Source organism: Mycteria americana, chromosome 13 (genome assembly GCF_035582795.1).
Source record: "Mycteria americana isolate JAX WOST 10 ecotype Jacksonville Zoo and Gardens chromosome 13, USCA_MyAme_1.0, whole genome shotgun sequence".
Lineage (NCBI taxonomy): Eukaryota > Metazoa > Chordata > Aves > Ciconiiformes > Ciconiidae > Mycteria > Mycteria americana.
In genome coordinates this window covers 7737518-7763721 of record NC_134377.1, presented here as the reverse complement: position 1 = coordinate 7763721, position 26204 = coordinate 7737518, and the positions used below count along the sequence as shown (strand labels likewise).

General features: G+C 41.6%; 1 protein-coding gene across 1 annotated transcript; it reads right to left on the bottom strand.

Annotated features, from left to right (window-relative positions):
- On the bottom strand, positions 1-24658 carry SUSD2 (sushi domain containing 2). Its single transcript, XM_075516302.1, has 15 exons — positions 24592-24658; positions 22034-22238; positions 20507-20658; positions 19838-20005; positions 19418-19592; positions 17724-17925; positions 16528-16613; positions 15652-15920; positions 12903-13046; positions 11216-11371; positions 9878-10126; positions 8487-8759; positions 7867-8049; positions 2618-2708; positions 1-52 (listed from the first exon to the last, which is right to left on the bottom strand). Exons 1-15 carry the CDS (start codon positions 24656-24658, stop codon positions 1-3), a joined length of 2472 nt encoding a protein of 823 aa, XP_075372417.1.
- Between the last annotated feature and the right edge of the window lie 1546 nt (positions 24659-26204).

Sequence of the window (26204 nt, the reverse complement as noted above, 5' to 3'; positions counted from 1 at the left end):
TTATTCAGATACAACTGGAACCTCTGAAACAAGTTTCTGGTTGTCTTTGTGTCTTTGGAAGAAAAGACAAAGAAAAGGGTTTTTTTTAAAAAAAAGGCTAGGGATGACTGTTAAAGTAGTTACCATAATGTCATTGCTTAGATCAAAGTGAGAATAATATTGGGTTAGGTGGAATAGTAACGTTGCACCAATTTTTAAAGTATGAGTTTTGTGTAATTCCAGCACATACCTCCCCCAAGGAACAATATCCCTTCCCTGTCATACACTACTGAAGATTCAAAATATTCACATTACCAGAAGTAGTGACTGAAGGATATGTAGCACTCCTATCTGAGCAACATTTGATGTAATCAGAGAATACTGAAGGTTTGCTGTTATCCCTGTGCAACAATCAATTTCTGTTTTCCTGTATGATGGTCTAAATTATAGGAGCAAAAGGAGAAACTGGGCAAATGTCACTGGTTTGAAAACACTGATAATGAAGGGTCTGGAAAGAAGGTTGGGTTTTGAGTACAAAAAAGACAGGAAAAAAGTCTGAGTGAGCAGGGAACTCGGGATTCAGTGGTAAATTCTGGACCTTACATTGGCTTTTTTTTGCTAAGAGAAACATCACCAAAATATCAATAGATTGCATTTGCGACTACCTAGCAACCCTCACAACTAACTGAGAGGGAAAAGCATAAACCAATTTACTGAGCACCTTGATATTTTGATTTTCTCCGATTTTTATTCTAAATACTGTGATTCCCCTCCACCCCCAATCTCTGCACGTAGAAGCATTGTCTAGAGATTGTCTGAGAAACACCTTTCACTTTTAGGATAGAAAGGTGGCTGGGGAAAGCTTGAAAATATAGCCCCTACTTGCTTTTCTCTTTGTTTGTTAAAGGAGAAAGAAATCTAAAAGTACATAGCATTCAATGATTAGGATTTTTTTATATTTCTACTGGCCTTGCTTCTTTTTAAGATACTTCACTCTATGTTACTGTGTAGTATGGTCTTAGCTGTGAACAGCGAGACCAGCTCCTTTTCTGGATGATTGTCAGAGTTGGGTGCAAGAGGCAGACATTTTCAAGGACCTACACTATGTAGGACTACTTCTTTTCCTTCTTATATAAAACGTATGACTTGTCATAGAGTTATATTTACCCTGAGATCCAGAAGAGCATACAGTAGATGACTGACTTTCATGATTTGGTAATTGTCTAATAAGCCTTCCCTAGTTAAAATTTATCTGTTCAAATTGTTACTAAAATTTGTTACTGCTATACAAAGGACTGCATCCTTTATTGCTATCCAAATACATGGCCCCGCTGAGTGCTACGGGTTTTATTAAACTCTCTCAAAATTTTTTTCATAAATGATAAGCTTTTGGTAGCATATGAAAATTACCTACAGATCTGAAGGTTGCTGGCTTCATTCTATTTTTTTAATTAGTTTTTGATGTACAATGATGAGTTTAGAGTAGCAGTTCTGTAAGCTGCTCCCAAACGTGAGAAGTCTATGCAGCTGTAATAGTAGTGCTTTAAACCATGTGGGAATCTTGTGTGTGTAAAATTTGGCAAATATAGGTGTCCTTTGTCTATGCATTTTTATGTATGCAAAAAACATTAATTGCTGCAGTTATCTACCCTGTGTTGAGTATCCTTTTTTTTTTTTGTACAGGGGAGGAAGAAAAAGTGTGTTGGGTATGAGTGTTCTCTGTGAAGTGTAGAAAACAATGCTTGTGTGATTTAAAGGGAAGGGGTAAAATTTAGCAGTGTCTCTGGCCCTCTGATAGACACAGTTAATTGATGATTAAGCTCAGAATCAATGGGCTGTATTTTCAGTGATGGACATGGCTATCATACTGGGTTCTATTTCAAGAGTCTCTGCAATGATGAACCTGTTAGAAAAGCACAGAGCCAAAAATATTTCAAGTGTCTTGTTAGCACTGGCTAACAGAATGAATTATATACAGAATATATGAAATCATAACAACCTTTTAAAACAAAAGACTAAAACCTCAAAGAAGTAATTTACTAGCCACATAACATTTTGTAGAGATTTCTTTTAAAAATGTAAGAGTTTTTATAGCGAGTTTATTTCTGTGTGGAAGAAAGGTTGCAGGAATGGGCAGCAAGCTGATATATCTTTAAAATTCTATTCACCTCTTTGGCACAAGAGACATACAAGCATTCTCTAGGCAAATTCATGCATGCCTAAAAGTGGGAATATGTTCAAAGATGTGGAAAGTTACAGTATCATGCAATGCATTCCTTAGATGATACATCAAATTTACCTATTGGTCTGATGAGCACACGCGTTCTGAAACAGAACACTTTTAATCAGGTAGCTTTATCACTCAACAAATAAATTATTTTGACAAAAAAGTCCTGCTCCTTCTCAATCAATCAATCAATCAATCACGTTTGCGTGTCCTGATAATACAATTCCAACTTTGCTTCATAGTCTTCCAGCAGGACACAAGGACTATTTAGACTTGATGTTTTTCATAAAAAATAGTAGCAGGAAAATGTCATGTTTGATTTCTTTGTCATTGAGAAAAATGATTTAAGGTCGTAACACTTGCTATTTTATTAGCAGGTTCATTTGTGTTTTCAGTTCAATTGAGTCTTACCTCTCTTTTCTACATAAGAAAGTCAGACGTGCCAGGACTGCAAGACCAACTACTCCAAATATACAGCCAAGAAGAATTACTTGTTTGATATCTGAAAAACAGAGACCAACCACAAGAAAACAGGAAGACATTGATACATTTCTTCATATCTGTGTGAATGTAGTCACGTCACAATTTTAAAAATTGTACATATAGTATTAATTTTACTGTTCTTTGTATTTATGGAACAAACTGGTAAAGAGTAGGAACTCCCATAATTCCTACACTTGACAGTTAGGGCAGGTGGCTGCAAAACCTGTTCTAACACAAAGAAAGGATGGCTAGTGGTTAATATGTAGTCAACATCATGAATGTACAATATTTATGTAGAACTGCCAATCCCAACAACTGACAATTTTTCAATCGTTTTTCCATACGGTTTGATTCTTTTAAAAATTGCCCCTATTTTGGCATTAAAATTTTGAAACTGCCTCTTCTGCTTAATGTGGTACGTAAGCGAGCACAAAAGTGATTGTTCTGATGTGGGTACGGTGAACTGCATCAGACAGTATGAGCACACTGAAAGTGTCAGTTTAATTCTGCGACTGCATAATAAAGACACATGAAAGATAGAAAGCAACCAGATATGAAACAAATTTTGAATTACAAATCTCCTCTTGTTTGCTTATTCTACTGAAGAGTTGCAGGTTACCCGTTCTGTCACTTTCCTGCTTGTGTAGGACAGTGCTAGCAGGATGCTGTATGGCTGTGGTGAGCAATGGAAGCTAAAGATATCATGCAGGTAGATTGTTCATGACACATAAGAGGATTGGTACAAGTTTAGGAGATGCAGCATCTGGAGTGAACTGTCTGGGAGAAACAATGCTTCCTGAATTTTGTACCCTTTAAGGAAAATACCTGCTGGAGTACCACCGCTGAAAAACTGCAAGTCCCAGAGTGAGCAATCTTTGTCCCAGGTTCAGTGTCAGAGAGTCAAAGAGAAGCGGAGTTCCTTGGCTCTGAGACACTGTGGTGTCCTAAGGTCAAAGTAAGATTCAATGCTCTGCCCTGTTTCTGCACCTAGTGATAGCACTACATGCACGTACCAGGGAGCACATAGCCTATTTAGAGACAGGTGAGTGGCGATGCATCTGAGCTTTAATGCATCTGGGCCGCATTTTTGCCAGCCCTTCCTTCCATCGCTTTGTCATGCCTGCAGGAAGAACTGCCCAAACTACAGCCTAGCACACAGTGATGGCAGTGATGTAACAGGCACTTCCGTGATCCTAGAATAGATAATTTGGTTTCTAATTGGTTTTAAGGAAAGAAGTGGGATACATAAACTGTTCCACAGGCACCGGTCCTTCATCCACTAACTTCTGTACAAGGCTCAAAAACTTCTGTTTGCCTTACGCACACCTTACAGGTAGGTACCCTGTCTCTGCCAAGTGATGAGAACCCACCATTGGCCTCGGTAGTTTGGTCCAGTGGTGATTTGCCTCTATGATGAAATCTTTGTATCTAATTTATAATCTCAGGTTATATTTCTTGATCTTAATATGTTTTGCAGCCAGTCTCCTGGAAACGATAGACAGACAACAATTCCATAATAAGAAGTCCTAATGTTTTTTGGCATCTTCCTCTGAAAAAAAGTGCAGAAGACTAATGAGATTTCTGACAGCTTTCCAAAGAGAACTGTATTTACACAGAGCCTGAGCCTGGAAGATGAAACCTAAAAGTGAGAAGGGGGAAAAAAAAAAAAGAAAAAACCAAAAGACAGACAAAACCAGATTGCTCTTAACAACACCAAATTATTGTCTGTCACAAACAGACTATATGTATATATATTGCTAAGATTTTATAATTTTTAGCTGCATTTTACTTCTGATTTTACTAGATTCTCCTTTTTGCTTTTGCTGGATGGTTTCTTTTTCTTCCTCTATGTGATATTCTGTGAAGGGAGGTTGCTGTGGTACTGGCAAGCCTTGCAGTGGGATTGTAATTAGAAGCATAGCAAAATAATTATTAGCAGAGGATTTCCATGGAAACTTTAATTCAAGGAAGCAAAACTCAAAAGCAACAATATGCAGGCCCAACAGCATAATTTGCATTTGAAATTTCTAATACAGAAATGGATTTTCCAAAATAAGTGGCGTTCAATTTTGTTGTTTCCGTCTCTCTTCCTATCCAGTTTTCATAGTCCTCATGCCTTTATTTTAATTGTTCTAGCTTTTCAAAAACAGAAGCACATAGCAACTAAAAAACCTTGGTGATTTGCAGTACAGAGCTTGAATCCGATGTACCACAAAACTGCAGCAAGTGTAATGGGCACAGCACCGTAAAGAAGTACCCCTGGAAGCTGAAAATAATAGAGGGCTGGGCCCTGTGTTCTTGACCGGCATGAAAGAAATCATTTGAAAAAGTGTGTTTTAATAGTTCCTGCTGGAAGTAAAAATGTGACCACTAATCACAGTGGCTAGGTCAGTGGTCACCCATTCGGGCGCCCAGAAATTTGGAAGTGCTGTCCATTAATTTTGTCAGCATTTTCCTGGCATCAGGAAGGCCCTCAGTCACAGGGCTAGATAAAATCGATGCTGGTGAAACAGCAGCATGCTGTGTAAAGAGAAGACAGTGAAGAAAACTGATGTCAGTAACAACAGATTTTGACAACATGAAGACCTTTTCTGTACTTATGCTGAATTCAGAATCAACATAAGGAAAACTGGCACTGGATTTCAACTGTGTCTTAGACCGGAGGCGGAAAGCAGGTACTAGCTGTCCATGCCATAAAAATACTAGAGGTTTAGACATAAGTGAGAGGAACTTTGCACCATTTTGCCTATCTTCTCTGGAGAGACTTGGACCTGTCAATAAAATAACCTTCTCAGACAGAGACTGATGTCCAGCAGCATGTCTTATGATGCAAAAGGAGGAACAAGGCTAGATGTGAATGCCATTATTAGGGCACAGCAGTAAAAAAAAATGAATGAAGAACTGTGTATGCAATTTGTATTTTATATTGTCTCGATCAGTTGTCAGTATTGTCAGTATCCTGCTGCTATGGGCAGCATTGCCATACTCCAACTTCCTGAGGCTGATAAAAATCATCATTTTTGGCTCACATTACAAATGAACTACAACCCCAAATATCAAAGAGGTCTTTGTTACAATCAGATCAATAAAATTCTTTCACACCTTGCTGGTCTTTGTCATCTTTCAGGAAACCATGTGCTGGAAAAATTTGCGGTTTTTGTTTGCTTATCCATAAAGCTGCAGCACGTCTCCATCATTCTGAATGCAGTTAATCTCTGCGTATCTTCCAACTCCTTCCCTCCAATCCCTCAGGGCTGGCTTTTTGCCCCCCTTTCTCTAGTGTAAATGTCAGCATCCAGTTTGCTTATTGAGACTGACTGGCTCCTATCCAGTATGTATGCGGTTGATGGCAGCAATGGAAAAATGTTCTTAGCTTTCAGCTTGGCAAAATGTTTTGCCACTGACTTTTCAAGATCTGGCCTTACTTTGTAAAGATTTCATTCTTCTCAGACTTTTGACAGACGATCTATTATTACTGTGAACTATGAAGCATTCTAAATTATCTGCTAAACTTCTGAATCTCATATTTTCAACAGTTAACTAAAGTACTCCATATGCTCTGGCCTATCATATTAAACAGAAATGTTTTGAAATACCTCTAGTTTCACTCTTTCCAAATAACATCACTATTGAGATTGGCCCCTGTGAACACAATCAGTTGCATATTGATTATTAACGATGGCTGGTCCAAGAAAACATTCCATAAACATTCACTCATCTACTTAAAAGTAAGCAACATGCCCTGTTTTGTATGTGCAAATGTTCAATAATTATTTTTTATGCTAAGGTCCACAGTCTGCTGCCCAAATTCACTGTGGTTCATCTCACAAATATCACTAAACGTGCAGAATTGCATTGGAAATGATCAAGCAATTGTTGCGGGTCTGCAGAGGCTGATGAAATGTGTCAGCTGGCCAAGAATGCATTGCTGATGTGTTGTGCACTTTCCACATTTCTTTGGAAGGTGCTCAGAATGGAGAATCTGTTGATATTAATTATTTGATGAGTACTTTGGGGAACAATTAACTCAGCATTAAAAGTGCTTCAACATGCCATGTGGCCTTGCATCACCCTGGTGCTTTGAAACATTGCCATCTTGAGGACATTTGGAGTGTACATGGCGTATGAATAAAACAAAATTGAAACTGTGAGAAAATATTGGGCACTTTCCTGTAAATTGTAGAGATAGCCTAAGTGCTACTAAATCCAATGATCCCAGGCTAATTGATAATCTAATAGTAGTGACACAAGAGGGGTAACAAATTTAAGTTATTTATACTCAATACTATTACATCATTCACAATAATTTTACTGCTATAGAATAATACACTATGTTTTGAGATAACATAATCCTTTAGAACAAAAGAGTGGAAGCCTTCAACAAGCGTGGGCTGTGTCTGCTCTTGAATCACAGAATCGCAGAATGGTTGAGGTGGGAAGGGACCTCTGGAGGTCATCTTGTCCAACTCCTCTGTTCAAGCAGGGCCACCCAGAGTCAGTTGCCCAGGACCATGTCCTGACGGCTTTTGAATACCTCCAGGGAGGGAGATTCCACCACCTCCCTGGGCAAACTGTGCCAGTGCTCAATCACACTCACAGTAAAAAAGTGATTCCTGATGTTCAGAGGGAACCTCCTGTGTTTCAGTTTGTGCCCACTGCCTCTGGTCCTGTCCCTGGGCACCACTGAAAAGAGACTGGCTCTGTCTTCTTTGCACCTTCCCTTCAGGTATTTGTACACATTGATAAGATTCCACCCCCCGCCCAGCCTTCTCTTTTGCAGGCTGAACAGTTCCCAGCTCTCTCAGCCTTTCCTCATAGGAGAGATGCACCAGTCCCCTAATCATCTTCATGGCCCTTCGTTGGACTCTCTCCAGGATGTCCACGTCTCTCTTGTGCTGAAGAACGCAGCAATGGAAACAGTACTGCAGGTGTGGCCTCACCAGTGCTGAGCAGAGGGGAAGGATCACCTCCCTTGACCTGCTGGCAATACTTTGCCTAAAGCAGCCTGGGACACCATGAACCTTCTTTGCCGCAAGGGCACACTGCTGGTTCATGTCCAATGTCATCTCAAGTAAGAGAATCTGCTTTTGTCAAGGGCCGTCATTGTATACTGAGATTGCCTTGTTCATAATAATGATTTTTTAATGTCAATTTGTAACATTTAAAAGGAAACAGACCTGTTCTCAGGACGCAACTGGGGGTATCTCCAGACCAGGTCCCTGTCGCTTGGCAAATTCTTTCCTTTGACCCAGTGAGTTCATAGCCCTGATTGCAGATGAAACTGATGGTTGAGCCCAGCAGGTAGTTAGTTCCATTCTTTCTTCCGTTGGTTGGATGATCCAGCCAGCCACAAGAGATCACTAGTAAAAGACACATATCTGGTTAAAGTATTTTGGATTTGGACTAGCAAATCTCCATCACAATGATTCAAATGGCATTTTAGTGGCAACTCATGGAAAGACAAAGATTTTTAAGCTAACTGAAAGACAATGCTTTCTGATTTTTTAAAAAATTTTTTAGTTTTAAGTCTGAGGAAGACAGGTGAAGGCATAGAAAATGAAGATATGGGTTCTACATAGTGGTGTAGTCGTGGAAGAAATGGAGAAATTTATTTTGTGTGTGTCTGAGTATCCTACCAGTGCAGAGTTTTCCTGGTACAAGGACAATTCCTCCTGATAAGAGTGTTTACAGGTGCATGAACCTACAGTTGAGCAAAGCCTCCTCGAACAGTGTTAACTATTTAGCTGGCCTGCAGAAAGAGCTGTAGTGATGGATGCTTTGTGGAATGTTGTATCACCTGGCTCTAGATTTTCTACCAGCAGCTTGTGCTTCTGATGAGATAGTCTTGTGGAATTTCCCACTTGAAGGCTTCTTGTTGTCAGGACATCAAATCGGCAGAAGGGGTCAGAGTCACAGAGCAAGACCATCTCTTTCACCAGGGGATCAGCAGGGTCTTCATAAGGAAAGAACACGGGCAGAAAGGAAGCATTGTGCTTTTCCCCGTAAAAGAAATTGTTCACTAAGAACTCTGTGTCATAAGTGAAGAGAGAAGTTCCATTTTCAACAGCCCCTTGGGAGACAGAGAAAGAAAGAGAGAGAGATTCATATGTAACTTTGCCTACATACCTATACCACCTTCTGCTACTAATCCAAGTGCTTATTTACATAAATGTAGCTAGAGCTGGAAGAGATCTACGAAGCCCTACAGCTTCCTTCCACTCAAGATTATTTTCCTTTTCATATGCAGCACTTTAACTTAGCACTAAAGTTAGTGTTTGGTTAACCTGGTGTTTGATCAATTACTTATAATTAGATCCAAATAATTGTATAGCTATGATTTTACATAAAGATGGTTTTAGATGCCTGCTGGCAAAATGGTGATAAAGAAGTACCTCAGTCAGAGCAAGCTAAACCAAACATTACAAGCAACACACATCCTGATCCTGTGTGTCCCTACATTTATAATGTCTGCCATGGCCCTGCTTTTTGCTTTCACTCTGTTAAATCAGAAACTTCCTGAAGTAGGAGCAGTGAGACTTTTCAGTATGATCTGAATCCTGGAGTATGGCTACACTGTGCTTGATACAAAGATCAACTGGTAGCCAGAGGGTATTTTGCATCATGTTTCTGACCCATCTCCTAACCTGATGTCAGGAGGAATGCTGACCAGTCTAATGCTGCAGGCTAGATATAACAGTCTAATCACTTTCATTAAATGAAAGCAGCCGTTCTTTTACACACACACCCCACCCCCCCTCTTTTTTAAAAGGACAATTATTAAATTGTGATTTAATAAATTATTTTTAAAATTGTTAGCATGGTACTTGATGGCAACATTGCTAATATTCTGGAAAAAGATAGCTGACCCTGGCTATTGCTATGCTTCTGTAACACTTTAGTGTGGTCATGCTGTGTTCAGACCATAGTAGATGGAATTCTGGAAGTGTAAGCTGTGAAATATAAGCTCTGACTCTTGACGGAAGAAAGTGCAGGACACTCCATCGTGGTTCTGTCTTCAATCATTTGGCTAGGTACGTTAGCCACTTGGGTAGAGGAGGGCATACTTCTCTTACTCCCTTCTCTTCCCCCAGTATAGGTTGCTTAGCACAGACTTCATTTAGTCTGTAAATCACAAGTTGTTTTGAATTTGTGAAGAAAATGTAATAATAGACCAGAGAAATGACTTACAGTTAGCTCCAAACTCAAACAACTGCTGGGGACTTGCATGAACTGACATGGTGGTTTTATTCTTGAAGGTATACTCATCCTCTGTATTGCCATTCATTACCCCAAAGAGACCCTGTGTGTGATTCATAAACTTCTCTGGGAGCAGAACTGTCAGGGTCAGAAATCCTCCGCTTCCCCTTATTTCCACTCCAGCCCCAGAAGAGAACATCACTGTGATCTTCTGATCAGCTGTAGAGTGGAGAAAGAGGCCTATAACGAGAGGAAGAGGACAAAACAGTTAATCATCCATAGTCAACAGATTGTTGTGTCATCAGTTTTAACCATTTTTTATAAAGCTTTTCCTCCCTTCCACTCTGGGCTACACTCTGAGAAGCATTTAAGGGGAGGCCACACCTTCATACCTACAAGTGCAGTAAGATGGCTAGTAGTAGCAAAAAAAGGCCCACAGTTGATATAAGCTGCGCTGCCTTCTGCCTGTGTCCCAGAGCAGAAGCTTTAAGATATGAGATGATTACATCAGAGAGTGGCTGTGAGCTGGAAGCGCTGCTCTCAGTGGTCACAGGTTTCCTCTGCTTCTTGATTGTCTTGTCAAGACCTCCCTAACATGGCTTCTTCTCCAAGCCCCATCACTGTCCTTTCCGTTTTTTTTTCCTTCCTGCATCTCTCTGCTTCTGCAGCTCCTTGTCAATGTAGCCTTGCCTCTTCCTGGACACAGCACAGGAGCATCCAGCTACAGCTAGGCTGACTGGCAGTAATGCTGATGAGAAGCAGGAAGGTTGCAGGTTCTGATGTGCTCACCTTAACCATGACTCCCTGCTACACCTCTCCATGGGAACACAGATAGCCACAGTGTGCTTCTCTGTAGCACGCTTGATGCATGGCTATTTGGAAGGAGATGTGTAGCCCATAATTCTGGCGGCTATATTCCTGCCCATATTGTAGCTGTCATCAGTCTCAAAGGCCAGAGGAATCCATGCACTGGGCTAGTACAAAGACAGAGCCAGGTAGGCAAATTGGATGGAAAGGGCATTCTCCCCTGTGCTCTCAATTTTATTTCTTTCACCAAGGCTCAGCCAACTGTGCACTACCACTGGTTCCGCCTCAATCTGGCAGCAAACGAACTGAACAAAGTCATGTGATAATGAAATAAATTCTAATGAGCTGGGACATTGCCTGTCCTTTGTTTCACTCCTTACATAATTTTTGGAGTGACCTGCAGCCTGTTTTGCAAAAGGACACTGAAAAGAGAGTTGAAACGCATGCATCTAGAGATATTTTTAACTATACATGGGCTCCATTGGAATACAATAGCTTACAAGGCTGATATTTGTAACTAACCTTTCAGGTCCATCCAACTTTGCTCAGAGAAGCTGATGACCTTTTGGTTCAACAGGACCTCCAGATTCAAACCCTGCGAGTAGCGTACTTCGATCACATCAGAGTTGTTCTCCTGCATGGCCACTGCAGACAAGCCTGTCACCTGAGCCCCGGTTCCTTCCAAATAAAAAACAACCCCCCAAAATACCCAACATGATATAAAGTAAATATGGAAGGTTATAATGATACAGGCAAAAAAAACCCCCAGATATTTCCTAAAAATAAATAAATATGATTAGTTATATTTGAGGGAATTGCTAAGCATATGAGTCACATAAAAACCCACAGTATAAGTCTCCTACCAGTACAGGATATTGAAAGCACAATGTTTAATGCTAAAAAAGTCTGGAAATTCTAAATTCTTGATCTCAATGGCAGTGGCTGAGCTATGTAAAAAGACCAGTTGATCTCCTTCTTGCTCATTCAGTCCTGTGAGTAAGGCCTGGGAAAATCGAAGAAAATTTCAGGGAGGGCATGACAGAAAAAGGAAACAGAATGAACAAAAATTTAAGAAACTGATCTTCAGAATGAACTGCTCAGTGACTCATGCCACTTCTACCACAAACACAGTAAAATCTATCAAGGGCAAAATATTTCCTTGATAATCTCCATCCTATCCAATGTGGTATTCAGTATAAGCATTCATGTCTATATGGGTGCTGAAACGCACAGGCAATTTTTAGTCCATCCTTATAATTCTACTAGAAGTACCAAATCCTTGAAGTGCATCCCTGAGGCCAGCTGGAATATTCTTTCCTGAGGCAAGCCTGCTATTTTACACGTGGTAAAATAGCACTAGATACAGGAAAAGCATAAACAAAAGTATCTGACATAAGGCTTTTCAGGTTGTCATGAGAAGCACAATCCCATTCTGCTGTTTCATACTCTATTTTTCCCTCATTTTAAAATGCAGGTATATGACAATCTCCTTCTTACAGGCTGGTTTGCAGTCTGCCCATTCAAATGATGAAGGCCTCAGGTACCTCCAGAAAGCTTCTTCTGCCCTAGGTTTTGTTTTACAAACAAGCCAAAAGACCAGGACAATCAGGCCCTTTGAATAAAAAAATGACCCCCTTAACCAACTTCTCACCAGACATTCTGTACTCTTCTGCTAGTTTGAGATGCCCAGAAAGAATTTTTTCCCCATCCAAAGTATGTTTTCTCAGCTCCTTCTGGGACATTTTTGCTCTGTCAACACATGCATGCATATACACCTAACACAGAAAGAAAATAAAGCAGGGCATACACTTACCTGCTTTCTATTAATTTTCAGCTACAATACTATCAAAATGCATCCGCTGGGAGCTACGGCTGTTGACCCATTCCTAGAACTGACCTTATGTTTCCTTATAGATGGGAATGGGCATGGAGAGAAATGAGAATTGTTTTCTTGAGGTCTTAAACACAACAGAAAACCTTACACTTCCATTACTCATACCCAATAAAACTAGCAAATAATCTTTGATTAGGAAGTTATTTTTTTCCTGAATGTTTTGTCTGCCTTCTGATTAGCTTCAAAATGTTGAACTTTCACAAATGGCCAAAAAAGGAGAAGACTAGAGAAGATAGGAGCAATGCTGTAAAGTGCAAATCAAGCAACCTTAGAAGCTATTATTCATCATCACTGCTTCCTCTCTTACCAACTTACCATTGGGAAATTGTGCCTGCTGTGTCCTTGCTTGCACTCTTAGGGATGTCAGATCAGACTCTACCAATGTGTATTCTCCTTGACCTTTGAAGGTGAAGTTCAGACCATCAAATGTGAGGAAGTGAGGATCCCCAAAAGCAGATGCTGTTTTTAAAAGCAAAAAGAGAAATAAGAACAAGCAAAAATCACAACCTATTACTCTTCTTCTTAGGTTCACAAGAAAAAAAATCTCATTGTGGTGATCCAAAGAATGGCATTTAAACAAAGGGGAAAATGCAAGGCTGATCCACGGTAAATGTGACATGAGGAACAGTCATGACAACCTTGAACAGCACTGTGGGAACAGTGAGAAACGTCACTCCAGTTACTCTCATCTTCATCGGCCAACATTTAGGGCTGCACTTTAAAAGGCTGTTGTGGGCAGCAATGCTTACCTGATAGACCCCCTCCCAGACTCCTCGCTGTCAGGCTAGAAGCCTGATTCACATGCAATGTATGGGGAGATTTGGACATAAACACAGGGCTATTCCAGAAGCAGCTCACCAAGGAGCTTCCAAATGTAGCTGGAAGTGACAGCCAGAGAAATGGGATGGGGCTTTGAAGTCTCATCTGGCCTGAACAGAGAGAGATGGCAGTGATCCTCAGCCCCAAAGCCTCTCTGGAGTTCAGCAGATAACCTTGGTTTTGCCTTTTAGATCAGTAAGAGGTCAGAAGGCCCCTCTTCCCTCCAGCAAAAAAAGTTGAAGTTGTGTCATCTTATCTGAGGTATGACTCTCACCGACTAAGGGCATCCATGTGACAGGTAGGTCCTTAACTGCTTGATTGTTAAGTATTTGGGATCATTGTCTCTCTCAATCTTTCCCTAGAGAAAGAGACTCCTCTCATAAATCAGGTTCATTAGACCAAGAGAAACAAGGCCATTTTTTTTTCTCCTCAGCAGTTAGTGCATTCACTTGGGATTTTCAGACCAAAATGCACGTAGCAAATGAACACTCACAACAGAAAATCACAGTAAAGAAGGCCTGCCCCTGCCTGATAGATTCAAGTAATTTCTCCACATCGGGCAGATGAGGTGTTTAAGCTCAGCATCCTATTTTCCAGGAGAGTTCTGTAACTACCAAGGTAGGTGACTTTTTTGGTTTGAGCTGATTTTGCACTGCATCCATCTTTGGCATGCTCTGATAAGCTTTTAGCATTAAGATCTTTGCAGAGGGTTCTGTGGCATTTGAGGGTTAGTTTTCTCAGGTGCTTAGGATTGCACAAGGTTAATGAACACTCTCCGGGCTGTGCGGTAGCACAGGCGGTTTGGCATATACTTCCTAGGAGAAAGACAAGCATCTGCAGTGCTTAGTGAGAGCTGCACGATGGATTTTTGTCATGTTTGAGAAATGGATGTAATGGCATAAGTACGTTTGGGAATCTTTTTGCAAGACCACACACTTCACATCCCTCATCAACATGTCTTTTCTTAAGAGAGGCATGTTGTAGCCTTTCTTTCCCGTAGTGGAACTGTCAGGGCCCTGAGCCCACTCACAGGCCTTAACTGCACTGACCAGTCCCACTGGGCCCTCTACCCATACCCTCTGTCCATGGGCTCTACCTAAGCTCAGGCCTGGGCCTTCAGTCCCTGCCTGAGCTATGTCATAGGTGTACCTGTCTCCATCTCCCACACAGCCATGCCTGCGCCTGGCCATGGGCCCTGCTGATATGCACACAGACCTGCGACTGACTTTCTGACTTGTCCTTGGACATGCCTTGTCACTATGGACTTGCCTGACAATCGCGGGACTGTGTCTCACCCTGGTTACCATCACTGGACCACATCTTTGACCCTGTCTGGCAGACTGACTTCTCAGCTTTCATTCGGACCTGCCTTGTCACCACAAACTCATCTGGAGATCTGGACTCTCAGCTGACTGCTGTTGCCATCACAGTGTCCGCCCTGCTCACCTCACTGGGAACTGGGCCATGGGCTGGCAACCCATGCCCTTCCAACCTTATTATCACACTTGGCTCCCAGCTCCCTATTCCTTTGTTGCTTCCAGACAGGAAAATTTGATGTGGGAAATCAGGAAAGACTTTCACTCTCCGCTATTGCTAGTCCTGGGAGAGTCTCGTGTTGTGTCACATCATGTCCTAGCTACCGCCTTCAGTGCCCTCTGCAGTTTTCTTCTTTTTGCCTGAAGCAAACCACTGCCTCTTTGCACTCTCCTTCTTTATGGGAGGCCACAATCCTGCTAGACACCTCAGCATCCCAGCAGCATAGAAGAAGGCAAGACATGTGGCAGCAATAGAGATATGGCAAGACTTGAGGACAACTTAAAAGCAAGGGGCAGGAACAATAGACACACTTGTAAATGGCAAAACTTCCATATTTGATATGAGTAGCATTTTTCAGCATGACAGCTTTTCTAGCTACTGCCAAGCTGTCATTAACCATCCCTAACCATCTTCTTTCTGAGAAAGTGCCCGCTGATGATAGGAAGTCATGGACATGGACTACTAAACTTCAGCTACTTAGGTTCCAGGGGTTAATGAGATACTCAACAGCAGAAAATCTTGCAGGACAATTATAAACCACATACAGATTTTGCCACTGATAGATCAATAGAAACCTTCCATGGAAATTTTCCACATGATATTGTACCCTCACCATTGTCAACTGACATACATATACCTGTAGAAATATTCTAAAAGCCAACACTGTATCAAAAAGCTACACTCCATAATGGAATTCTGAAGCCCTTACCAGCTCGAGGCGGGCGATACGTCCTGCAGTCGCTGGAGGGCCGCTTTTTCATATAGAGGTGACAATTATCAGACCACAGGCAGCAGTAATAGAAGCTGATGACATCATAAAGCCAATGGGAAAAGCCAGGTATGCGGGGAGGCTTCAGGAAAGGTGGTGAACCCCAGTCATGGCCTCGATCAGGTGTGCTGCCTCCTGTGGAGTCATGCGTGAGGATTTGGGTCCCTGTGGAGTCATAGCAACACTGCTGTCCTGCCGCATACTGGGGACTGGTTGAGAAAAGCAGTGAGAAGTAAGTCATCGTTCAGCTCGGTGAAGTCCATTCGTATTTAGAGGTTACCTATTGCCTTTTTCTAGATGTAGTGAAATGTTTTGGTTGCCAAGCTTTATATGATGTCCAGAGATGATACCTCCCAGTTAGACTTCCCCCCTGGCCCTGCTCTGTTCTTATAAATTAGACCAGATTAGGGATAGGGAGGGAGGGGTTTTTAACAAAGGCAGTAAGGAAGTTCTGTAGACCTTACATGAACATAGCACTCTTTAAAATGGTTCTGATAGAAAGACTGCAAAGAATAACTTGTTGAACTTAAGCAGACCAATACAGGAAAGGCTTAATTAGGCCTAATCAAATCTCTTTTAGACATTAGCGCTTGTTTAGGTATCCTAAGGTTTAGCACAGTGCAATTAATTGTTTATTAAATCTAAGGCCTTAACTTCATCTCAGCAATGAGGGCCAATATGTGAACAAGAGGGAAACAATGGTTGCTATGAACCTGAGAGCTGAGAACCCAGAGACCTTTGTGACTTCTGTGACACTGCTATCTCTGAGGTGGAACAAGTCCTAAAAAAAGTGCAGTTTTAAAAAATTTTCTTTACCTGGCTTGAATGGCTCTTACACAATGCACAGCGCCAGGGTGATAAGTACACACGCTCCCCTTTTCAATGTCACAGCCATAATCTGTCTGAAAAAGATCAATGCTCACACTTAATGGAGTTCTTTCCCCATTGTCCTTTCTATTTTTATGTCGTCTCCCCACCCTTTGTCTCTGACGTATGTGCAAAGTCTAAATGAACTGGTTGTGGCTGCGTGTTGAGTAGCACGGAATGATAGGAAAAACAGTGAATTTAATATTGAAGTGACTGGAGCAACATGTTAGTCTAACCTGAGCACTTTCCAGTCTATTACAACAGACCTTGAAGAACAGATGCAGCTAGATGGGGAATTCAACTATAAGTGCATAACAAACACAGCTCACGCCAGACTAAACTTAACTTTTGTCCTATGTTCTTAGAGGCAGTGCAGTAAATCTGATGTTTTTTCTTCACATGCTTTTAACTGTATCATTTAAAATACACATCATGTTTGGAGCTCCATAACCAGGAAAAGATAGTAACAAAATTACCTAACATTTTTTTTAATATGCACCAACACACTGCTACCATTTGGTATCATAAATAGGAGGGGAAGTTACCCTATCTGGTCCTCAGATCAGTGCTGTAAGTGAAAGCGTGGAATAAATGGCAATTGATTTCTTAGCTTTTGTCAGTTCCTTGTTAACAGTGAAGCTGAGAAGGAAGGAGGAAGGAAGCAGGAGACAGGAAATAATGGATTATGGCTGTGGACTTGAGCTCTGAAGTACAAGGTAGAAGGGTTTGCAGCAAATTATGATATACTAGGCAGAAACATGGCCTGCTTCTTCCAGCATGGGATATTGCCTACAAACACAGACTGCCATCTTGTAGGATCTCAAAGAAGTCATCCCTCTCCCAGCTCCAGAGAGCTCACTGCCCTCCCTCAATGTTTTCTGTCTACCACTGGAACTACTGTCTTAATTCCCTGTTTGAAGGTGATTTCCATCTGCTGTCCTATAGGCACTTTTTTTATTCATACTACTTGCATAAGCTGTATCTGCCTCTGCCATTTGACATGCTACTTGTGCAAATTTAAATACAATTTCATTTCCTTGTAATGACTTTTAGAGGGGGAACAGGGTTGGGGGTGGGAGGGTACGGCATTCCCTAAGCTTCTACTTGGAACCGTAAGAAGCCAGAGGGACAGATTAATAACTTACATGGAACCTGCCAGTGTCAGCTCTTGCCTGTGCCAAGGTGCAAGGGCAATCTATAATTTCTTCCATGAAGTTTGGAAGCTTCTCCTCCTTTCTGTCCCATTCTATGCATTTTGCAGTTGCCCATGCATTTGGGTCATTTCTGAAGTCATTCCCAAGATGCCAAGCCAACGCATGCTCTGAGCTCCAGACTGATGGAATGTTTCTGGAAAAAAAAAGAGCCAAAAAATAGATCTGATAGCTGAACAAGCACTGTTTTGACAGTAACACTGTGTCTTAATCACTAACTATAATTACAAAGAATCTTTCAACTTGCGAGTTGTTATTTCATTACAAAGGCCACTGCTTTCTTTTTCCTGCAAAAAGTTACAGCAAATCAAAATTTTCCTAATTTAGAAGGTGACATGACAGCATGCAGCAAGTATGCAATAATCAGAATACATTTTAGCATTTGTGATTCTGGCTTACATGGATCTTTTTAGAGACAGGTTTTCTATTCGTGCCTTTTCACATTGTAGTTCCATTTAGGCCAGAATGAAGAACGTCTGGATTCTCAAACAAAACCTAACCCTGTGCCCCAGTAGTATCAGGCCCAATGGCAATAGATGGGGAGAAACCATTCAGAATCCTTGAAGCATTCCAAGGCTACTCTGCTCTCCACCCATGAAAAAATATCATACACGAAGTGCAATAAAAAAACCCTCTAGAAAGAGAAAAGGTTACCCTTCTGTGGGTAGCAACTCCTAAATGCTAAAAAAGGTTCTGATGTATTAGTAACATGTCCTAACACCGAAGAGGTGGCATTTATCTATTCACAGGGGCTACACCATCTACATCAAAAACTGCAGACGTGGAAGAATTATGAAGGAACATCTATCCAAGCTCAGAATATGTATGGAGCACTTACAGAGGTAAATCACCAAAAATCAAGGGGAAATATACAAAGAAATGAAAGAAAGCGGGCATAAAATTTGCAGGAATGCAAAGGCCTGCATACAAGATAGAAAAAATTTAAATGCAGAGGAAGGCCTGTGGCTGCAGTGACAGAAGTTCCACAATTAGGGCCTCCTCCACAGTTGTGACAAAAGAAATCAGCAGGTCCTAGTTTGCCGAGGGTACTGGCTTTGGCTGGGGTGGAGTAATTTTCTTCATAGCAGCCCGTATGGTGCTACGTTGTAGATTTGTGACCAAAACAGCGCTGATAACACACCAGCGTTTTGGCTTATTGCCGAACAGTGCTTGCACAGTGTCAAGGCCTTCTCTGTTTCTCACGCTAGCCCCCAGGGAGGAGGATAGGGGTTGGCAAGAGGCTAGGAGGGAACACAGCCGTGACAGCTGACCCACATTGACCAAAGGTATATTCCATGCCATAGACCATCATGCTCAGCAATAAAACTGCGGGCGAGATTTTCCAAAGCAGCCCTTACTGGGTGTGACTGGGCATCGGTCTGCTCGTGGGAGGTGGTGAACGATTGCCTTTGCGTTACTTCCTCTGCGCCCACGCCCCCCTTTACTTAGTAAACTGTCTTTATCTTGACCTGTGAGTTCTTCTCACTTTTGCCCTTTCAATTCTCTCCCCATTTTTTCATGTGAAATGGAGCCTGAGTCCCAGTTTTAAACATCAAAGGAGACAGCAGCTTTAAGGCAGGAAGCAATAATAAGGTACCTATGATAAATGAATGTTGTGATGTACTTGCCTCTGCCCGTCAGAATAGCTGCTGGGTGTAATTCTCAAAATTCCAAAGTCCCACGTACTGTAATTTCCTTTAGCAGGTACAGGAATAAAAGAAAATTTCCCAGTATTGGGGATTTCTCTTGCCAAAGTATAAAGATATTTCCATTCGGCCAACCAGTTTTCTGAGTAACTGTCACCTGTCACATAGAGGAAGAAACTTGTTTCAGATGCTGGAAAAGAACAGTTGCCACAAGACTGAAATTAGGTATCTCCACCCATATGTAAATGAGAGGGAAAGCTGACATTACTGTCATGAGTTATTTGTACTTGCAGATCTCTTCTTCAGGCCTCAGTGAAAGTGATCACATGCTGTCCAAAGCTCTGCACATAAGTTACACATGTGATGACTGCTTGTGCGCAGGTAGGAAAAGCGTCACTTTACCTGTTTCCTGGTATCCCCAGACTTCTATGTTGATGTGGGTTGCTGCAAGTGCCTGGTGTGTCCAGGTAAGAGTTAAGTTTCCATCAGTGTTGGGGGTGCCATAGTATTGCCATTTTGTCTCATTTACCAACGTGCATTTTTCTCCATCCGAAACTTTGCTGTGATGTACTGCATTACAGAACAGAAAAAAAGGATTATGGCATTTCTGCTTTGCATAGTTCTGAAAAGGTGCACTAAATTATTTAAGATTTAGCAGTATTTCCCTTGTGTCTGCTTTCTAACAGGACGCATGATATAAAAAGAGTAAGCTGAAGCTGAGAGAATGCAACCCTTACTAATGCCTGTAGTCCTTAGATTACAACACCATGATGCAGTTATTTTCTGACAAAGTAGCTACAAAAAGGGAACTGTTTTGGTCAACCTCATTTTTAAGCAGGACTTTTTACGCGTTAATGCTGCTGCTGCTGTATACCAGCAGAACTCAATTGCTGTGAAAGTTCATCTCTCAAAATATGAATTAACACAAGGGCAGCAAGAATGACTTTTCTGAGGTCAAACAGCCTGTTAAGGAAGAAGAAAAGTGATCAAAAGGGAAAGGCTTATATAATCTTGCATCCATGGAGCAAGAATATAGAAAGAAGAGGGATACTGTAGATTTAAGTCAGTAACCTGATAACCAAGTTCCAGAGTATGGAAACGTCAGCCCATCATCTGTAGAAACTTCAAAAGGGATGAAACCAGTCTCATACAGCAATGGGGAGATGCAGTGGGCTTTTCCATCCTTAGCAACATAGCCACTGGTTTTGATTGTCTGCTTGAACCTGTTGATGTTAAAAATACTTTTCAGTGTCACCACTGAGAGAAGGAAAATTCTGAATGTCTCAGTTGTGTTTCATTAAGCAACCTTGTGTCATGTGTAGATCATTCCAAGTCCCGTGGCTGTTGTACTTGTAGCAGTGAATATAAACTGGAAAAATTCGTGTGTACTTTGTGCTTATTACACCAGCATGGATTCTGCTGTGCACTGCACAAATACACAGCAATCTGCAAGCCTTAGATTTACTATTTAATTACTGGGGAAAGGGGGCATGATAAATTAGCAGCAAATAACAAAGGGAGAGCAGGAAGACAAAGGTGATGTTGTAGGATTAATAGGATTACAGAGTGGCTAACATTGACCATGATATGCAGGCATTGCAAATCTCTGGTTTTGTGGGGTTTTTTTGCTAGTAAGTCCTGTGAATACAACAAAAGTAATTTCATGCTGTTCTAGAATTTCTGTTGCAAAGATTAACTCAGAATTCATTGTTCATTATTTAACCATCTGCTTCCAGTTAGGGCTCTTGCCCAGTGCGCTAAAGTATAATCCCACCCGTGACTTTTCAGGATTGATGTATAGTGACTACATAGCTACTCTAAGTACCGTAGGGAGTTGGGGCCTGCCAGGAAGTAGTACCTTTGCTTGTCTGCACTGAAGTTTGTATTGGCTATGATAATGCAACTGTGCAGGTAATTCAAAGTCCACAGTTGTGTTCTACAGAATGACTGCCTGAGCCAAAGGTTTTCCCGATGAAGAACTAAAAACCTTTTCAGGTGCTGCTATCCAGATGGGAAGGACTCCAAAATCTCACTCAGAACCTTTTGTGGAAAGAATGTCAGGACATCAGGGTCAGTAAAATTCAGTGTACCATATGTATTGCATGTGTGACTCACGTACCTAAGTGTGATACAGGCTGACACACTTAGGATCCACAGCTTTGTCTTACAGGAAAAAGATAAGGTGTCCTATCTACATTTCTTTCTCGTTGCTCTCTCATTCAGATTAAGAAATGAATACTTCTTTTTCACAAAATGGAAATGCTAAAAAAATATTGACAACAAAGAGCCCTGAAAGGAAGCTCTTTTAGAAAAGTCACTGTTTTGATATGTTAAGGGAAGAACTAGCAGAGTAATGATTGTATTGCACAATAACTCAACCTAAATGAAATGATCCTGTGTAGAAATACAAGACAGCATGTATCCTTGAGGGTGAGGGTTAGCAGAACCTTTGCATGTTTCAGGATTCTGACAACTTTACAAAGTAAGTTTTCACTCCTGTATAGACAAGTCTTGTTTTGTGGTAATTACCTATTGTTGGAAAGTGAGATTAGAAAGGTTCATCTCCCTTTGGCAGAGGAATATAAAATCATGGCCCACCTGCATGTTAGCACAGAAGAGGCATTAAGAGCTGTATTTTCAATCAAAAAGTCTTTGCCTCCCATCAGAGATCCTGAGTATGGAGAAATTTGAAGACAAAATTCTTTATAATCAGGACAGCAAATCCTCAAGGACTGGCACGTCACCTGGCAAGAACAGGTACCAAGCAGCTCCCCACATCGGTGTGCGCAAGAGTCTTGAGCTCCTTGTTAAAGGAAGAAAAATCATAGTCAGGAATGTTACTGAACTCTTCCAGGAGTTCTCTGAAACAGAAGTACATCATCTAAAGGACTACTATAAATAAATGAAGTAGGCTGGTTATGTTAGTTTAGGAATGTATTCAGGTGAAGGCTGTAAACACCTGTGTATTAAGGTTGCTCCACTTTGGATAGAAAAATACACTTATTTACCCCCCCAGCCAGTACATAATTTCACCAACTCCATGGGTATTTTTACATCTAATACAAAGATAAATCTCCAGAGCAGCCTCTCGGTGAGTGTCACTAATTATATTTATTTCTGAGAGTAGGTCTTAAGCAAACCAGAATGGGGTCTCCTCACTGTCAACCCTACACAGGAATCAATGAGAAGAGAAGGCTAGTGCTGTTGGATGAATGGAAAGCTAACATTAGTGACAAGGTGTGCTCCAATATGAGATCATGAAAAGCTACTGAAATTTATTTCTTTTGTGCATTTTATATGAGTCCAACCTTAACAGGGTAGCTGTTAAGATGACTAGGTACACAGACAGATGACTAGGCCCTTGGCTTAGGTCTGGCTGAGGTCTAGCTGAACAGACCATGAGTAATTACTGGACATAACATGAAAAATTGCTCAACACAAACCAGTGAGAAGTTGACAGACGTTACAGTAATACTGTGAGGAACAGCTGGATTTCACAAACAGTTGTGAGTGTGAGATGGACAAGCTGCACAGACAACTGGGAGCACTGAGGACCTTTTGGGGAATGGAATCTTGCAAGGGCAACGCTGCTTGGGTAACTGTATCAATAATACCATGCCATGCTGAGATGACCTAGGCAAGTATCAGAAATTCTAAATTTGGACATGGATGTAGCAAAATTGGGACCAATGATGAAAAAGTAATTAGGGGAGGGTTGCTTATTTGGGAGGACACAAGCAAAAAGAAAGGCAGAGGTCAAGGTGTATGGTGAAGAACAAGCATGGGAAAACGGAGAGAAGGGAACATAAAAGGAGCTAGTTGCACATAAACAAGCTGCTGGTCAGTATGTTGCTCTGACTGAGCCCTGCACCTGATCACCATAGCCATTTTCTTAAATCCGGTTGCTATTTTCTGTATCATCTCACTCTCTTGTGTGTGCGTGCGTACGCACATGTTGTAATCATAAGTGAACTTCAGGATGAACTAGCCAGCCTGCAGAAGGAGACCCGCATTTGGAAAGACCCAAGGTCTGAGCTGTTGACCATGTAAGGACTTGGGATCTGGGCTTAGCTAATAGGCAACTTTACAGCCTATGCTAGCATGCAAGGTTTCTGTGAAGGTGGTGGGTCTGTGAACTTGGAGAGAAAGGGTATGTTTGTGGTTTTGCTAGTGACCTTCCATTGTGATCAGCTGGAGAGGAGGAACAGAACCGGATGGTTTATGGGAGTGCTGTCTGTGTTTATTTGGATGCCAGTAAAAGCACTGCTCCGTGTTAGCCTGTGTGGCTGGCTGTGTTAATGTGGTGGGTGTAGTATGTGTATCTGCCTTTTTGCAACAGAGGCTCAGCCTCCGCACTGGCTGGACCTACAAATGGGAACAGCACTATCTACATCTGTGGGACTGAGACAGGAGGAATTTCCTGAATCTGAGAGTGCAGCAGATCTGACCCTACTGGATTGGGAAGGAGAAATCTACTGCGTCCCAAAAGCTGCTAGATTAACCTACTCCTCAAAGGTTGTTAACAATGTATGAACAAGACTAGGAGAGGAAGAAAGAATTTAGTCACCCCTCATGGGGCTGAAGAGCAATTGCTTGCAGTTCCAGGTATGTCAGCTTCTGTCGAAACGAGGAGAAAATGTCACTGAGTGTTGTTTTGTGTATGGAGTGGGGGGACAGGGAGGGCTGTTTGGTCTTTTTGGTAGGATGAGATCAAGAAAAGGAAAAGGTAGTAAAATCTCTCTGGTTTTCTCTCTCTGCTGGCCTTCCTCCTTTACCCTGGGATAATATGTGGGTGTGTGGCAGGAAAGAACAGGAATGGTAGCGAGTCAGAAATAAAAGTCAGCCTTCAATCTATACCAGAAAACCTGCCTGTGATGGAGGTAGAAATGCTTGTTCAATACAGGGAGCTAGAAAGTTGTTCTGTATCTTTAAAAATATTTACTGCATTGTCCAGATTATCTGTTTACTTACAGAAAAGATCCACTGTCCTACTGGAAATTACAGAGCAAGGGGTTGAAAATGACACCGTGCCAGTAAAAGCCAGCTTGTGTGCCTTTGCTTTAGCTTGTACAAATGGTATCAGTTTGACTTCTGAAGTTCAGAAGTCAAAAAAAGTTTGTAGTTAAAAGCAGCAAAATTTTTGAAAAGTCACTCACCTGCATTCCAAAGAGCAGCGAAGGCGAAGAGAATGAAGAAAGAAACATCTATGCCAACGAGTTTCATATTTTGTCCAGATGATTCAGGATGGCCGATTGCGATAGCCTTTGTGCCTGTCTGGGAAAAGCCTTTTGTAGAAACACGTGTCCAGAAACAAACAAGATTCTCTCTGTTCAAAGGTTTGTTGTAAATTACTGAAGCAAAACAAACAGAAAGAGATGCTCCTTTTCAGAGGTCATCTCCGATTCAGGAAAAGATGGAGGGGGTGGGGGAGGTAGTCAGTGGAACACACTATTTTAATAGTTACGTTTTTCTGAAATGGAAGGAGATGTGTGGGTTTTTTTACAAGCATTTCTGCTCCAAAGTTCAAGATCACAGGGTCATTGGCACAAGGTGTATGTTTTAATTTTATTGGAGGAACTAAAACCAGTTATCAGTAAGAAGAACAATAAAGAATAGATGCTGACAGTACAGTTTTGTTCAGGACGTAATGAGACATTGAGAAAGCATGTTTACTGTACAGTATGTGCCACCATGAGCGTTGTAAACGAGAGAGGTAAAAAGAGATTCTGAGGAAGGTATAATTGAAAACAGTGGCATGATGTGAGGGCAATGAAATGGACTACAGAAGCCTTCTAACAGAAGCACAAGGATATTCTGGCAAGGAAGCAGGGCAGAGCTGATGTGGTAGCAGCTACAGCGTAACTATCTGTTCCACTAGCAGAATGGGAACTTTATAATGGAGGGGTTTTAGGGGATATGAAAGAATGTAAGGCACACTCCACTGATCTGGTATGTAAAATACCAGTGCATAAGATAAGAGCCTCCTTGCACTTGATTATAGCTGGGTAGAAGAATCAAGGACAGAGTACAGTCCGGAATAATGACGGGAGTTTTGGGAAGCAAGGCTATTCAGACCTAGATAGCCGTATCAGTAGTATCATCTAAGGCTGCCATTGCCTATAATTTTGGTATAGATGTGGTGAAACTGGGACCAGCGGTCAAAAAATAACTAGGGCATATTGTTTATTTGAAAGGCATTCAGGTAACGAAAAGGACGTGCAATGGCAGCAGTGGGCCCTACTTCAGAAAAAATGGAGTATAAGGTATAGGATCACAGAATAATTCAGGTCAGAAGGGACTTCAGAAGGTTGTTCTTCTCCAACCTCCTGCTCAAAGCAGGTGTAGCTATGAGGTCAGACCAGGTATCTCAGGGTTTTATCCAGTCTGGCCTTGAAAACCTCCAAGGATGAAGATGAAGACTGCACGACTTCTCTGGTTCCTCGGTTCCAATGCTCAGCTCTCCTTATCATGGAAAAAATTTCTTCTTATATCAAATCTGAACCTCTCTTGTTCCACTTTACACCCATTGCTCCTTGTTCTCCCACTGTGCACCACTGTGCCTGATTCTGTCTTCTCAATAATCACCATGCAGCTACCAAAGGCTGCTATTATCTCCCCCCCCCCCCCATCCGCCACCTTTTCTCCAGGCTGGGAGGGCCCCGTTCCCCTTCTCTCAGCCTCTCCTCACACTGTGAATGTTCCAGCCCTCTCAGCATCTTGGTGGCTCTCTGTTGAACTCGCTGTAGTTGGTCAAGGTCTTGTATTTGCA